Source organism: Sceloporus occidentalis, unplaced genomic scaffold (assembly GCF_023333645.1).
Source record: "Sceloporus occidentalis isolate IW3139 unplaced genomic scaffold, rSceOcc1.0.p SCAF_157, whole genome shotgun sequence".
In the NCBI taxonomy this organism is placed as follows: domain Eukaryota; kingdom Metazoa; phylum Chordata; class Lepidosauria; order Squamata; family Phrynosomatidae; genus Sceloporus; species Sceloporus occidentalis.
This window is the reverse complement of record NW_028317137.1, coordinates 2067016-2081821: the sequence shown is the minus strand read 5'-3', so window position 1 is coordinate 2081821 and position 14806 is coordinate 2067016. Positions and strand designations below refer to the sequence as shown.

Here is a 14806-nt window from a genome sequence, read left to right as displayed (position 1 = left end):
CACTTTACTGTGTACATAAAATGTGAATTTCTTACGGAACGCTGATTTAATGATAATAAATAATAGTCTGTTTTTAAACCCATTAACCCCGTATACAAATCACTGTATACGCGCCGAGTTTACGCCTGTATATACGTCTATTCTGTAAATGTGTGCATAGTGATACAGCATGAATGATATTTTCTACCATAGATTAATAAATCGATTCGTTAAGGAAATCGTCTCGTTTCCTGCCTCGCTCTTACTAATAAAAGTAATTTAGCTGCAGCTGAAGTTGATTTTTGGGGGGGGGCCATCGTAGGAAGAGTTAAGGTTACAAGACCTCAGGGGTCTCTTCTTCAGGCGAGGACCTGAAAGCTTATTTAACTGTACATCTTTACTTATGATGTCCTAGGTGAGTTACCATGGTTACCAATGAGGTCATAAACTGCTAAACGAGTGTTTTAAACGATGAAAGTGGAGCGTCTTTTGATTCAATTCGATTCTATTAAGAAGCTTCACAGAATTCTCTATTTATACCAAAAAAAAGGGTGCAGATTTTAGGAACTTGTGCTTAATACAATAAATGAAACGCAAGTACAGAAGATAAATTCTACGTATAGATTCCTCGGCTGCGGGCGGCGGGGCGGCCGTCCGAATAATAAATTAATTTCTAAAAACTAATATTTGTGGTTAAGCGCAATACTCGAATAATTCGTAAAACACTTTCCTCGTATCCAGTAAACTTTCTGAGCTGATGCTTTATGGCGATGCTAATGAAGTCTGTTCCACCATAGACTTTCATTAGTCAGAGAGACTGGCTGGGTGATTTAGACAGAGTCATTCTATTGTTCCCCACAGGCAGTTTGTTTAGTAGATTTCAGTCCGACGCGAGGAATAACACGGAGGGAGGTCCCTTTAAACTTCCAACATTCCGAGAGCTTCCGCACGGCCCTCTTTATTCACTAAGATCCGCCAGCAAAATAAGTCACACAACGTGGAAACGACGAGAGAGCGAGATTTAAAGAATCGGTCGTTTATTCGCACAATAAATTTATTTATACCATATATTTAATAGAGAATCTTATACCGCACCATGGATCCCAGTAACAGAGTATCAACGGCAGTAAGGCTCGGATAGGAGAAAGGACCCCGCTGCTGCTCTGGTTATGGCACTACGAGGGTACTGATATCCCCCCATTATGGCAGTAAATGGTACGATCCCCCTCTGATAATACCCCAGCAGGACCGATACTCAGTATTAATTAGAATCACACCTCCCCCGTTACCCTAATATTGCCCCCCCAAGTATGAGTGACCTCAATTAACCCCGTATTAGCGGTAATTACCTCTTATTACCCTCGCGCGTGGCACTCCCTTACTCCTCGCCCGCAGGCAGCGATACTCTCGGCTTTTATGAATTACTGACAAGGCCGTCACCGGACATCGAAAACAAAAGACAATCATCAAAAAAAGGCAGAAAAAATTCCTATAAAAAGTGCTGGCTGTCCTCTTTATGACATCATTGCTACGCTTTGCATACCAGGCGGCGCAGCCGGGTCACAAACCGCTCACAATGCTGGGGATAGAAAAACAGACGCTCCTTCCTGAAACTCCGTGCCGACGACCGCGTCATATAATAAAATATATTAACTCTACATTCTCCCTCGGGAACAAAATATATTAATCGTCGTATATAGTATACGGCAGCCACACGGCTAGTACAGCACCGTGACGTGGCTAGTCGTCTTGGGACAACTCCCCCTACCGACCCAACACGCAATATCTCGTACCCCAATGCATTTATTGTACCCAGCTGACCCGACACATAACACCCCCCCTCCCCCCACGGCAATACCCCTGCATAGGCTCAGAAATGGATTACTAAGTAAATTTGCATAGAAAGAGACGCAGTGATCCCGCCGGTCTCATGATCCCCGACCCCAACATGTAAACATATCCCAGAGCCCTGTGAATGCCGGCCACTCCCTCACAGTGTGTCTCTCATTCCTCCGCCTTCGCTCAGCCAGTCCCTCACTGCGTGTCTCTCATTCCTCCGCTCAGCTGCTCCCTCACAGCATGTCTCTCATTCCTCCACCTTCGCTCAGCTGGTCCCTCACTGCGTGTCTCTCATTCCTCCGCCTTCGCGCAGCCGCTCCTGCAGTTTGATGAGGGTTTCATCTCGGCATTGAGCTTCTTGGAGCAACTTCTACGAGCGGAAGATAGGACAGGGGGCCGTTAGATTGTAAACCTGCTAGCGCAGGGCCTTCCTAACACTTCGGGGTCAGGGATTAGATTGCTACCCCGATCTTCATGAAAAGGAAAGGGTTAATGGAGCATGTGGAATGAAGACACTGAATGGGTTAATGGATCACATTATTATAGTCAGCGTGGCCTCTGATATGTGCAGTTAACCAGGAGCTTAGGCATGGTAAGGGTTAATGGATCACTGGTCTGGGAAAGGTTAAAGGGATGACATGGGTTACCTGCGTGGTCTGGTCTCTTTCCCTGGCGACTCCATGCAGTTGGAGCAGTTCCGTGTGTGCTTCATGCATGTCGCTAGCGCGTTTCTGCTTCTCGGCTCTCAGCTCAGCCTCCCGATCCCGCAGAGCGTCGCGCAGCTTCTTCTGCTCCCCTTCCCCGGCCTGGAGACGCTGCTTGCAATGCTGGAGCTGTGCCTTTAAGAGAACGATACAACACGGCGTTATACACGCGTGCCACTGACGTGTTCCACGCATTAAATCCACCTGTCCAACTATATGAGAAATGTTCACTTTAAACAGGGATCTGTATATATATATATAAAATAATATCTGATATCTATCATGCTATATGGCATTTAAAAGGTGTACGCGCATGTTTCTCTCCTATCCCGCCTAGTATCTGGTTTTTCAAAGTTTTATACCAGGGGTATCCAACCTGCGGCACTCCAGCTGCGCCAGAACTACATCTCGCATACTCCTCAGCCAGCACCTTAGCTGAAATAGCATTATGGGAGATGTAGTCCTGCAGCAGCTGGAGGGCCGCAGGTTGGACGCCCCTGTTTTATACCATTTTTTTTTATAACGAGTGGAAAACATGGAAGGGAGGGGAGTGCAGACGGGTGCCCACTGTGCCCAAATCTTTACAGACGCCGTGAAATCAACACGACCCTCGGGCAGCTGCTCGGTGGACTAACCTCAAGTTTATTTTATAGGCTGGAGACACCTTAAGGATGCGCTTAGAGCGAGTCCGCTGCACCCCGCTGTATATAACAATAATAAATAGCGTAGCAGACGTATACGGCGACTCCTATCCTTTACTGACATCTAGAGGACAGAGTCGGTACTGCATTAACTTTAATATTTAAACCACCCAGCGGTCACGATTCAGGGAATAGGTTTCCAATCCCGCTATGAGTCGGGGCGGAAATTCCGCTCTCACCTGCAGCAGGGACTGGCTCTCGTTGAGGGCATTCAGCAGATCGCGGATGTCCTCCTGATGCTGGACGCTCTGTCTCTGATTGTTTGCCTGGGCCTGGGACAGGAGGCGACTCTTCTCCTGCAGCTGGGTGATGAGGGGTCCAGGCGATGAGACTCCGGGGATGGATCCGCTCAGATCGTCCAAGCCCTGGGAGAGGAGCGAGTCTGCGAGGGCCTAGGGAAAGAATAGGAGGGAGAGGTGGAAGGACACGGAGGAGGCGAGATAGGGGTTGATCGCTTTTGCTGCACGTCCTCGGGACACGTCATGCCTGCGCCGGCCTCACCTCTACATCCTGGTTGCTGCTGCTCAGCACCCCCTGCATGGCGGCGATCAGCGCGTCCTTCTCCCGCAGCGCAGAGAGACGCAGAGCATCCTGAGAAGCCGCAGTCCGCACGGCCGAGTCCAGCGCAACTTCCAGCTGCCGGATGGTGAAGTCCTTCTCCCCCAGGAGGTCGCGCAGAGCCTGTGGACGATAGACGAGGGGGACTAGATCACTACCAGCCTCTCTGCTATTACAGTACAGAAGACCCCCCCCCCCCCAATATCCAGCCCCCTGTCTGCACTTCACCTCCCCATGGAAGCACAAACCGACCCTCTTTTCCCGATTTACCACCAGAAGTCCCTCTCCGCGGCCCATGCGCAGCACTCACCGCGATGGTGTCCTGGTTTTCGCGCAGGACTCGGCTCAGTCGCTCCAGATCTTCTCGGCTCCGGTCCAGTTCCAGCTGCAGACGCTTCGCCTCGGCCTCCCTTTGTCGATCGCTCTCTTCCAGCTCTCTCCACACTCTCTAATAAACGCGAACGAGACTACAGTAACATCATGCGCGATCGGAGACGCTCCAGTGACGTCGCAATCTCATCGTCTTTACCTTCAACTCCTGTTCTTGGTCCCGTATCTTCTCAACAAAGGTCATCACGGACTGGCCAGAGGGGTCAGAGGTCACCGGCAGGGAGAGCAGCAAAGCCAGGCAATTCTAGAAGCGGAACACGAGCGATAAATTAATCAACTGATATATCCTCAAAAATCAGACTTTCCGTGTTTTTGTAAATACAAACCTCTAAAGCCTCCTCCTTGGAAGTCAAGCTTTTGGTCAGAACCCTCACCAGATCCGGCCGCTCCTACAAGACAGAAGAGAGATTATAGCCCAGGCTCTCCGTTTACTGTGAAGCGGGACGCGGGGAACACAATTAGAGCCGTTACTCTACCGAGCGACCTAGAATACGGGGCGACAGACACACGAGATCGAGCCGTCGGGGAGGAATTACCTTTCCTACACGGGCGTCATTGTTTCCTAGGGCCGTCTGGAGTTGAGTTTGTAGCAGATTGAACGCGTCCTTGATCCGGAGGGAGCGAGCGACTTGTGTCTGGAGGACCTGAGAGAAACATTTGTAAGGCCCCGGAGATACTGGAGAGGAACGGGCGGCGGGGAGGAGAATGGGGGGGGAACGGGAGACAGGAGCGGGGAGGAGAACGGGAGACAGGAGCAGGGAGGAGAATGGGGGGGGGGAGAAACAGGAGACAGGAGCGGGGTGGGGTGGGGAAAAAAGGAAAAGAAGGGAGAAGAATTTGTTGAGTGAGAGTTACTAGGTGGCCACGGGGCAATCTGTTGAGTTCGAGAGGAGAAGGTCATTGGGCGAGAGGCATGGTGGCAGAAGAGAAAACATGCGCAGATGACAGAAGACTCACCTCAGACCCGATGCCCAGGTACGTGTCCCAATCGTCTTCTACCTCCAGAGGAGCTTCCAGTGGCCTCTCCGCTGCCTCCTCTCTTCTTTCATCTCCTGCCCCCGCCGGCCGCGGCCCTCTTCTCCTTACGGGGATCTTGCTGAGGGCCGGACTGGTCACAGGGCAGGACTTTATCTCCTTCAGGATCTTCAGCGCCTCCCCGGCCAAGGAAGCGGCAGCGGGCGGAGGAGACGTGGCGGGCGAGGAGGACTCCCAGAACACCCCGGCTTCTTCGTCTTCTTCTCCTGCGGTGGACAGAGCTTCCAGAGAAGACGTGGAGAAGGACAGGAGGGACCCCCGACTGCTGCCGCCAACAAAACTCCCCAGAGATCTGCTCCGGAGCAGGCGCTCGCTGCCGCACTCCCCTCCGTCCCCCCGGCTCCGTCTCTTCTGCCGAGGCACGGTGCAGACGGTCTCGTAATTGGCATCGGGAACTCTCCAGGACGAGCAGGAGACGCACTTATCCCCCTTGGCGCATCGCGGACAGCGCTCGGCCCGCTCTTCCCACCAGCTCTCGTGCTCCCACTGCGACCGGTCCTGATCCAGAAGCTGCTGGTAGGATTTGGAGGGCGTCCCGGAGGAGAGCGACCCGAAGGACCCATGGAAGGAGCCGTGTCGGCCCGGGAAAGGGGAGCCGGGGCTGGAGTTCTGGTAGCCAGGAGACCCGCGTGGCCCCGCCGTACGCAGATCGTGGTAGGAACCGTACCTGGGCGTCCGGCACTCCTGGTAATCCGGAAGCGGGAGGTTCCAGGCCTTGGCGTGGATCCTGCGCAGGGTGAAGGAGAGCTTTTCCTTCTCGGAGAGGAGGCGAGCGGAGCGCTGGTCGTGCAGCTCGCGCATGCGAGACATCACCAGGTCATAGCGGTGGTAGACGTTGAGAGAGTGGCAGCACTTGCCGCAGAGGAACTCGCAGTCTTCCGGCCTCCACGGGCCCCGGACGGATCTCGGGGAGGACCCCGGCTGGGCTCGCCCCACGGGAGAGCCGAAGACGTGAGAGTACAAGGCGGGAAGGGTTCCAGAGCCGCCGAAAAGCCACTTCCGGCGAGAACCGCGGAGGGGAGCGGAGCAGAGGCGGCACAGGTCGGCCATGGCTGTCGGGAGAGAGAGAAGAGTCAGAGATTAGAGCGCAGCGAGCTGAGGGGCCACAGAAATATCCAAAACACTAGGAATGGCCCCGTTCCGCTCTCTCGCTATTTGTCTCTGGAAGGTTTAAGTTCCTCCAGCGGTTCTGGATTTGGAGAGCATCGCGGTTCCGGTTAGCGACTATTTATTGTACGAGTTGTTGCCGTGACGCCTCTGTTATGTATTTTATAATTACATTTATGGTTCTGGTTGTCTGTTTTTTGTGATCCCTGATCTAGAGCTTCGCATTTCAAAAGCAGCCTGGATCTGATCCAGAATTAGCAGCGCTTTCAGGATCCTGACCTGTAGAAGGCTACGATGCGTTACCAGTTCTGGACTCGACTAAGAACCCACTGATCCCTCGCCTGTCAATGATTCTGGGCCCTGGTTCTGGATTAGAAAGGAATTACGAGTCCGGATTCACAGACCGTTCCCAGACCCTGACCCGGCACGGGTTCCGGATTCACAGACCGTTCCCAGAGCCTGACCCGGCACGGGTTCCGGATTCACAGACCGTTCCCAGACCCTGACCCGGCACGGGTTCCGGATTCACAGACCGTTCCCAGAGCCTGACCCGGCACGGGTTCCGGATTCACAGACCGTTCTGGAGTCTGATTTGAAAATCATTAATAGAGCCAGATCTGTCACGTGATCTTTGAAGCCGTGTTATAAGCAGATTTATATTCTGGATCCTTCAGACTCTGACTGAAGCTCTAAACCCCGTAACTGCCCCCCGGCCCGCGGGTCTGCCGGTTGTTGCCCCCTCGGGGGGGGGGGGGGTTGCACACCGTCCACTCTCTCCTGTCACTTCCCTGATCCTGGCTTCCTGTCCTGCCCCTAACTCTGCCCCCTACATCGCTCCATGTCACTCATCTACCTGCCCCACATCCGCCCCTCCCCCACCTGTTACCCCACAAACTTCTCACTCTACAGTAACCCCTTCCCTGCCAGGGACTCTCCTACCGAGAAGACAGTCCTGCCAGCTCACCGGATCCCTCCCGGGAGATAGTCCTGCCAGCTCACCCGATCCCTCCCGGGAGATAGTCCTGCCAGCTCACCCGATCCCTCCCGGGAGATAGTCCTGCCAGCTCACCCGATCCCCCGGGCAGGCAGTCCCGCCAGCTCACCCGATCCCCCGGGCAGGCAGTCCTACCACCTCACCCGATCCCACGGGCAGGCAGTCCCGCCAGCTCACCCGATCCCCCGGGCAGGCAGTCCTGCCACCTCACCCGATCCCCCGGGCAGGCAGTCCCGCCAGCTCACCCGATCCCCCGGGCAGGCAGTCCTGCCACCTCACCCGATCCCCCGGGCAGGCAGTCCCGCCAGCTCACCCGATCCCCCGGGCAGGCAGTCCTGCCACCTCACCCGATCCCCCGGGCAGGCAGTCCCGCCAGCTCACCCAATCCCCCGGGCAGGCAGTCCTGCCACCTCACCCGATCCCCCGGGCAGGCAGTCCCGCCAGCTCACCTCTCTCCAGGAAGCGGAGCTCTTGCTGATCCCAGAGGGAGGGGCAGAGGTGTGAGCGGCAAATATACCTGAGCGGGGTTAACCCCCTCCTTCCCGCACGGCATCAAGCTGCAGGGGTTCCGCGGAACAGACATACTGGGGAATCCCACGCGTTATACGGAGGGGCTGAGAGTGCAGGAGCTCAGGCATAGAACGGGTTAATCATGTTGTACAGGTAGACGCGGTTGAGGGTTGTGAAGTACTAAAAATTTTAACTATGACGTGCTGCAGGCTCTCAGGGGTTAACTGTGGAGTATTAAAGATTGCTTGTGAACATCATGCGGCCCCGCAGGGTCTCTGGCACGTCATGGGTTAATCGTAGCATTCTGTGCTCTCTCTCAGACCCGGCTCACACGCTTGTGTACCAGGCGAGTCTTGTGTAGACTTGGTATAATCCATTAGTACCCCTCAGGCGTGAGTGGTTTAACCCATACCTGATATATCACCTTCGGATCCCAGCAGCTGCCTCTGCCGGGCGATCAATCAATGTGCACCCCACACCCCTAATAAATACCCCGATACCTCTAGATACCCTAATACTCCCCCTATACCCCTAATAAATACCCCAATACTCCTAGATACCCTAATACCCCCGATACCCCTAGTAAATACCCTGATAGCCCCAATACGCCTAAACTCGCTCCGGTTACTCTCTCCGCACTCCCAACCGTCTGATTCTGAAGGGAACCTTTAAACACAGGCAGGGATTTCACAGAGTACCGGAGAGGAGTTTATTCCAGAGGAGGAGAAACTTTACAACCAGAGACCGGAATCGAACCCCAGACAGTCCGAGGCTGAGAGGGTGGCAGATAAGCAGAACAGCCTCCCGGCAGAGGTGGTAGAGGGTAATACAGCGAGGGGATTATACACGCATGGGATAGACATACGGCTCCTGACTCTAAGACGAGACCAACGACTGATTAAGGTTTGAGTCTTTACGGCAGGAGAAACGGGCGAGTAGACGGGGGCCGATCTGCCGGCAGGTTTTATTTCAATTTAATGCCCTCTGGCCCCCTATGGCCAGCGTTTCCGTGGTTCTGGATTCACAGCACGTGCTGGCCTCTCGCGATGCGTTCTACGGCTCTGTATTTTCAGACGTTCTCTAGTCCCGGAACCCGCGGGACGTTCTAGATCAGCACAGCTCAAGTTCCGGATTCTCACGGGTGTAAAATCAAGAATTAATGCAGAAATGTTTTTATTAAACACAACACCGATAAAAAACATAAATAACAGCGGGCAGTATGACATCACTAACGCAGTATGACATCACAAACGCCATACTTCAGTGTCAGCTCTTGTGCCTTTGAGGAATGACCGTGACGTAGAAATACCCCGCGGTACCGACTCGTTCAGGGCCGTTAAAAAGGGTTCTGTTAAAAACCGCTACGTGCTTGCGGGTGGGAGGGGTAAATTCCTTGCTGGGGGGCAGAGAGGGGATACTTCATACCCCCCGCTAGCAGCCGGGGGCAGAACGATCGGCTTCTCCGTATTAGAACGTTAATGTTGGGGGTAAAACAGCCGCTAGATGCCCCCTAAAATGACAGCGTGGAGATTTACCCCCCGCGCTGCGCTGAAGGGCAGAGGTAGAAGTTCCCAATCCGTTACTATGACATCACATACATGTACCTCGTCCACACGGTAAAAGGGGTGCTTGGCCGGTACCCCGCAAATGTTCCCGAAAGTCTTCTTTAAAATGATTTGAAATGCATTCCAAGCCGGGGTGGAGAACAGAGACGTGGCCCCCTGGCGATGGGGTGGAGAACAGAGACGTGGCCCCCTGGCGATGGGGTGGAGAAGCTTCGCGGGAGGGGGCATCGAGGAGGAGCGCTGGGGCATTGAGGGTATGGGTGCTGTGCGTTAACCCTCGCCTCCCCGGCCCCCGCTTTAAGTTAGCCATTTCTCGATGCACTCCTTGAACACGGTTTGGTTGGAGTGCCACATCGTGTGTAAGACCCCGGGCACCGAGTACACGGCGACGGCCCCTCTGCGATCCAGCGAGCGGAGTCCGAACGTGTCCTGCCGATAAACCTGCGGGGGAGACGGAGACGTTACACGGGGGGGGTACAGGAAGTGGCTTTTACAACTTCCTGTCTGGCAAAAAAGGAGGGCACAGAATGATCGGGGAGGAAGAGGGGAGCTGCCGTTACTCACCATCTGCTGGTTCATCTCCAGAATGGTCTCGTTTTCATCATAGAACCCAAAGTGACTGAAAAAGAGATTTATTAATCAGCGGGTTTTACGGGGAAGCTTTAAAGCGGCGCACGCTGCGCCCATTCCCCACCCACTTTACCCCTTCACTCCACCCACTGTCTGAGACTAGCCCTGCCCCTTCACTAAGCCGCTCCCTGTAAGAGAATTAGCTAGCTTTCCCTGCTTGAGAACAGATAGAACAGTTAAACTCATCAAAATACAGCTCCCCCCCAGTACGTTATAGCGGTGCGCATGTTTTATAAGCCCCCCCCCACCATCACACCTACTTCTTACATACCTGGACTGCCAAGGAGTGATGACCCCATCATCCGGACCCCCGATAAGCACCATTCTGCGCAGGCGCAGGAAATTCTTCTTCCAGTCTGGTGGAGTATAGAGAAAGATGCTCGGTGTGAGGGCAGGGGCCACATTATTACTACTTATTGTGTTATATAGCACCTTCATATTCCGTAGCGCTGTACAATGGGCTTGCATTGCAAGAAGGGCCGCAGCGGACCTCGGTAGGGCATGGGTTAATTGTCGATGTGAATCGTTTTGCTTATACATTATGCAGGGCCAGCTCTGCACTTTTTGCAGGGGGGGGGCGAGGAGCCGGGGGGGGGTTGGGGGAATCGGGGCGGCTGCGTTCTATTACCTGTCGCGTTGGGCTGCGGCCGCTCCGAGTTGAGGGCTGCGAGGAAGTCGCTCACGTTCACGTAAATGTCGTGGTGATGCGGATCTGCGCAGGAAAATTTCACGTTAGAACATTTACACCAAGCCTAAGGAACTTTTAGTTTACTGAGGGGGTAGTGGATACGTGGAACAGCCTCCCAGCAGAAGCGGTAGCGAGTAATACAGCGGGGGAATGTAAACATGCATGGGACAAGGAATTCGGCTCCTGATTCTAAGACGAGGCCAGCGATTGGACGGGCAGGTTCTAGGTGTCTCTTTTAACCCTTTGCACGTCTTACCGTTCCAGAAGTTGCAGATGGAGAAGGTCTGCCCAAACTGCGTGTAACACAGCCGGTAGAGATTGGATTTCACGTACTTCGGGAACAGGTAGCGCAGGTAATCCGTGTCTGAGGGAGAGAGAGGCGGCATGTCATTATCGCCATCGAGCCGTTTATATAGCGCCGTCATATTCCGCGGTGCTGTACAACGAGTAAACAGCACCTACCGAGCAGCGACCACGTCGGCCAAGTCACGCGGGGAAAAACGTCTTAATATTAGCATTTAAAAAAAAGAAAAATCATCAAGGATTCGGAGGCGCCGTCGGTCATGTGATATTTGGGGGACTTTCTCTGCTCTGACACCGCACTGACCTCACGCTTTATGGTGATGCTAATAAAGTCCTGTATACCCAACGCAGTCCTTTCAAGGTCTTTATATGTTGGTTTACTTTATACTCGTCCTGGAGGTCTGAGAGGCATGTCCGATTGTTTGATTTTACTGAGAGGGTAGTAGATGGACGGAACAGCCTCCCAGCAGAAGTGGTAGAGGGTAATACAGTGAGGGGATTGAACACGTATGGGACAGGCATACGGCTCCTGAATCTGAGTCTTTACAGCAGGAGAAACGGACAGACGAGACGGGGGCCGGATGGGGCCGATCCGCCGGCAGTTTTTTGCCCGCTAGTGGATTGATAATTAAGGAAGCGCTCGCATTATCTGCGGACTCAGCGCTCCTGCAGTATACATCGCGGCCCCTCGTTTGTACACACGCTGTGCAGCGCCGCGGAATATGATGGCGCTATATAAAATATTATATATATATATAAAATAATATTATTATTATTATTAATACACCCCGGGTCACCTCGGGATAATTACGGCGGTTATTCACTCTGCGGCCGCGTGATACTGCGGTCGGAGGGGGAGGGGAGGACGGGGCGTCTCATGACGGGAGGAATCAGATTATTATAACGGGTATCATGAGCCGCGCGTTACCAGCTGATCCCGATCAATCACTAATTAAAGGCACGGTAACCGCGTCAAAAAACCTCCGTGCTGGAAAAATACCCTACCAGCCCTGCTGGCTAGCGGATCAGTTACACAGGATACAACGGCAGATCGGCCCCATCAGCCAATCTACCCTGCTGTAAAGACTCAGACCTTAATCAGTCGTTTCTCTGGTCTTAGATTCAGGAGCCGTATGTCTATCCCATGCATGTTTAATACCCTCACTGTATGACCCTCTACCACTTCTGCTGGGAGGCTGTTCCACCTATCCACCACTCAATATAAAGTAAAATATGCTCATGCATCTAGGTATTGTGGCGCAGCGCAGGGTGGGTTACGTGAGTCACTTGCAGTCTCCTTTAAAATCTTTGCTGGACCTGAAAGCGACATTCATTACGCCCCACAAAGTACTATTTTTGTTGGCTGAGCTCTGAAATTTTTACCATTCCATGAGATATTCAAGAAAAAAAAAAAAAGGGGTTTTAACCCCCACGTAAAGCTAGCGGAAACCAATTAAATAAACCGTCGATTCTCTTATTGTAATGCAAAATAGCTGGGGGGGGGGTTGGGAAGATTCAGCCCCCCCAACATCTACAAAAAAGACAGCACGAAAGTTTAAAGGGACCCCCCAGCTGTCGTATGCATTAAAGTGTGATGGCGGCACTGCCCCTTTAACAGCGCCGCGCTTTAGGTAGAATAAAATGAGGGGCAGTTACGGTTATAACGGCCTATCACCCTCAGCCGTGGACTGCCCTAAATCAAACCGGTTATAATTAACACGTCACACTAGAACAAGAGACCGTCATCCAACACTAGAGGGCCGGAGGCTTAGGTGGAATGAAAGGAAGTTTTACTTTACTGAGAGGGTGGTGGATAAGAGGAACAGCCTCCCAGCAGAAGTGGTAGAGGGTAACACAATGAGGGTATTAAACATGCATGGGATAGACATACGGCTCCTGAATCTAAGACGAGACCAACGACTGATTAAGGTCTGAGTGATCAGCTGTCACATTCTATGTTTCTGACACGCGCACGGATATTAGTATATATATATATATATATATATATTAATAACTTGCATTACGGGGCAGACCAGTTTGCTTCTGTCTCCTGATTGGCTGCTCGAAAAATATTTGAAAATATCTAGCATTAAAAATAAAAATAATAAATACATATATATATAAATAAATGTTTCTGAACAGAAATGGGTAATAAAGAGAGAGAGAAAATCATTTATACCGAATTCTAATGTAATAATTATTTATAATAATATAAAAATAAAAGACACACACATACATGATTCAATCTGATATATGCACACAGTCACGGGACAGGTATGTTCCAGGCGTGTATGATCTGCAATCTGAACAACTAACTAGCACAGTCGGCGTTTCTTGCAGTAACTCCCATTACGTGAAGCCAGCATGCCACGTTAATATTCCGTGTGCATGTGCTTTATAACATATAACATATCATTCTCACCGCCATACTGTCCCATCTGAGGAGAGGACAGAGATATAAACGTGTCCACGTTGTGGTTGGGCATTGTCTGCAGGATACCGCGGCATATCAGCCCTCCTACGGGGAGAAAAAACACGAGAGGCCGCGGCGTGAGACATGTAGGAGACACGCGTGACCCCGGAGCGGAACCTAACCGCCTCTCCGGGGGTCGGAGAGAGGAGCGTGCAGGCGGATTACCAAAGGCTCGGGCATTTGATGAGACGTATGGGAGACGAGACACGTGAGGATATTAACGTGCGACGTCACCGTGTAATTACAGGTGCGTGTGGCACAGGCGTGTCACCGTGTGCTGCCGGTGTGCCGAGGCCATGTGACGTGACTCTGGGTTCAGGAATGAGAAGAAGCCAAAGAATTTGGATAACCGGGATGAGACGGCGCAGGAAGTCACGGAGGACGGAGTGGTTTATTCACTAAAGTGGGAGTTGGCAGGGAAGTTGCAGTTTCATCTAACACGCGGGTATAAACGGACGCATTAAGCGGGGTACCCCTAGGGCAGTAATGATGCCCTCCCGCGGGGGTCTGGGCAGGTAGCGGGGGTACCTTGTGAGTAGCAGAGCAGGTGGACCCCATCGCTGCCCGCGTTCTGCATTATCGGATAAATGGCTTCCCGAAAGCCCTCCACCTGCTTCCAGAGGGGCTGCAAGCTCTCCCGGTGATCAAACAGGTCCAAGACGGAGACATTCGTGCCGGGGTGAGACTGGGGAGAGAGAGAAGAGCGCCATAACATCGTCGCACACACTGACGCTGCCGACCGACAGCCGTACCCCCCCCCGGCCCCCTTCATCCAGCCAGAACCCTGTTCTAGATCCTATCTGACCGCTGTTTGAGTTCCCCTTCTGGAGAGGCTTTCTTCCTCTTCCCAGTGTCTGGAGTGCCTGGGTTTCAATTTCCCTCTGACCGCTGCTCTTCACTAAGACTTCTTTCATTTTCTGCCTCCGTCCTCCTCCACCTCTTAACGGCGGCCCCCGTTGGGGGATATCCCCACCCCCCAATTCATCCCATTTCACCACCCGAGGAACGTGTCTTAAGTGCCCTCAGTGTCCCCCAAATCCCAGCCGTAACCCCCTGTACCTAAACGCCCCGACCCATCCATACCCCGAGGGGGTCAGACCCACCACAGCCCAGTATATACCAGTATCTGCCCCCCCCATGCCCAGAAACCACCAGTTGCCCCCCCCCTCCTCACCTGGTTGATAAATTCCAGCAGATGCTTGAAGTTGGCAGAGCTATCGAACAGTCCGTGGACCACAATAACCGGCTTGTAGCTCAGCGTGGGGGCCACCAGCCACGCCAGGTAGGGTATCAGCAGCGTGTGAAGTGCCAGGGGGCAGAATGTCGCCAT

At 52.9% G+C, this 14806-nt stretch overlaps 1 protein-coding gene across 1 annotated transcript; it reads right to left on the bottom strand.

The window, feature by feature from the left end:
• Positions 1-9679: 9679 nt before the first annotated feature.
• On the bottom strand, positions 9680-14806 carry LOC149280420 (lysosomal thioesterase PPT2-A). The gene is made up of 8 exons (XM_089500699.1): positions 14651-14806; positions 14005-14161; positions 13426-13521; positions 10957-11064; positions 10641-10724; positions 10284-10368; positions 9947-10001; positions 9680-9823 (listed from the first exon to the last, which is right to left on the bottom strand). Exons 1-8 carry the CDS (start codon positions 14804-14806, stop codon positions 9680-9682), a joined length of 885 nt encoding a protein of 294 aa, XP_089356825.1.

Coding starts and splice junctions, on each gene's coding strand:
- LOC149280420 (XM_089500699.1), bottom strand. CDS start 14,806: ATGGCGACATTCTGCCCCCTGGCACTTCACACGCTGCTGATACCCTAC. Junction 10,369..10,640: donor GCCGCAGCCCAACGCGACAG/GTAATAGAACGC, acceptor ATACTCCACCAG/ACTGGAAGAAGAATTTCCTG. Junction 10,002..10,283: donor ATCACTCCTTGGCAGTCCAG/GTATGTAAGAAG, acceptor TCTCTTTTTCAG/TCACTTTGGGTTCTATGATG.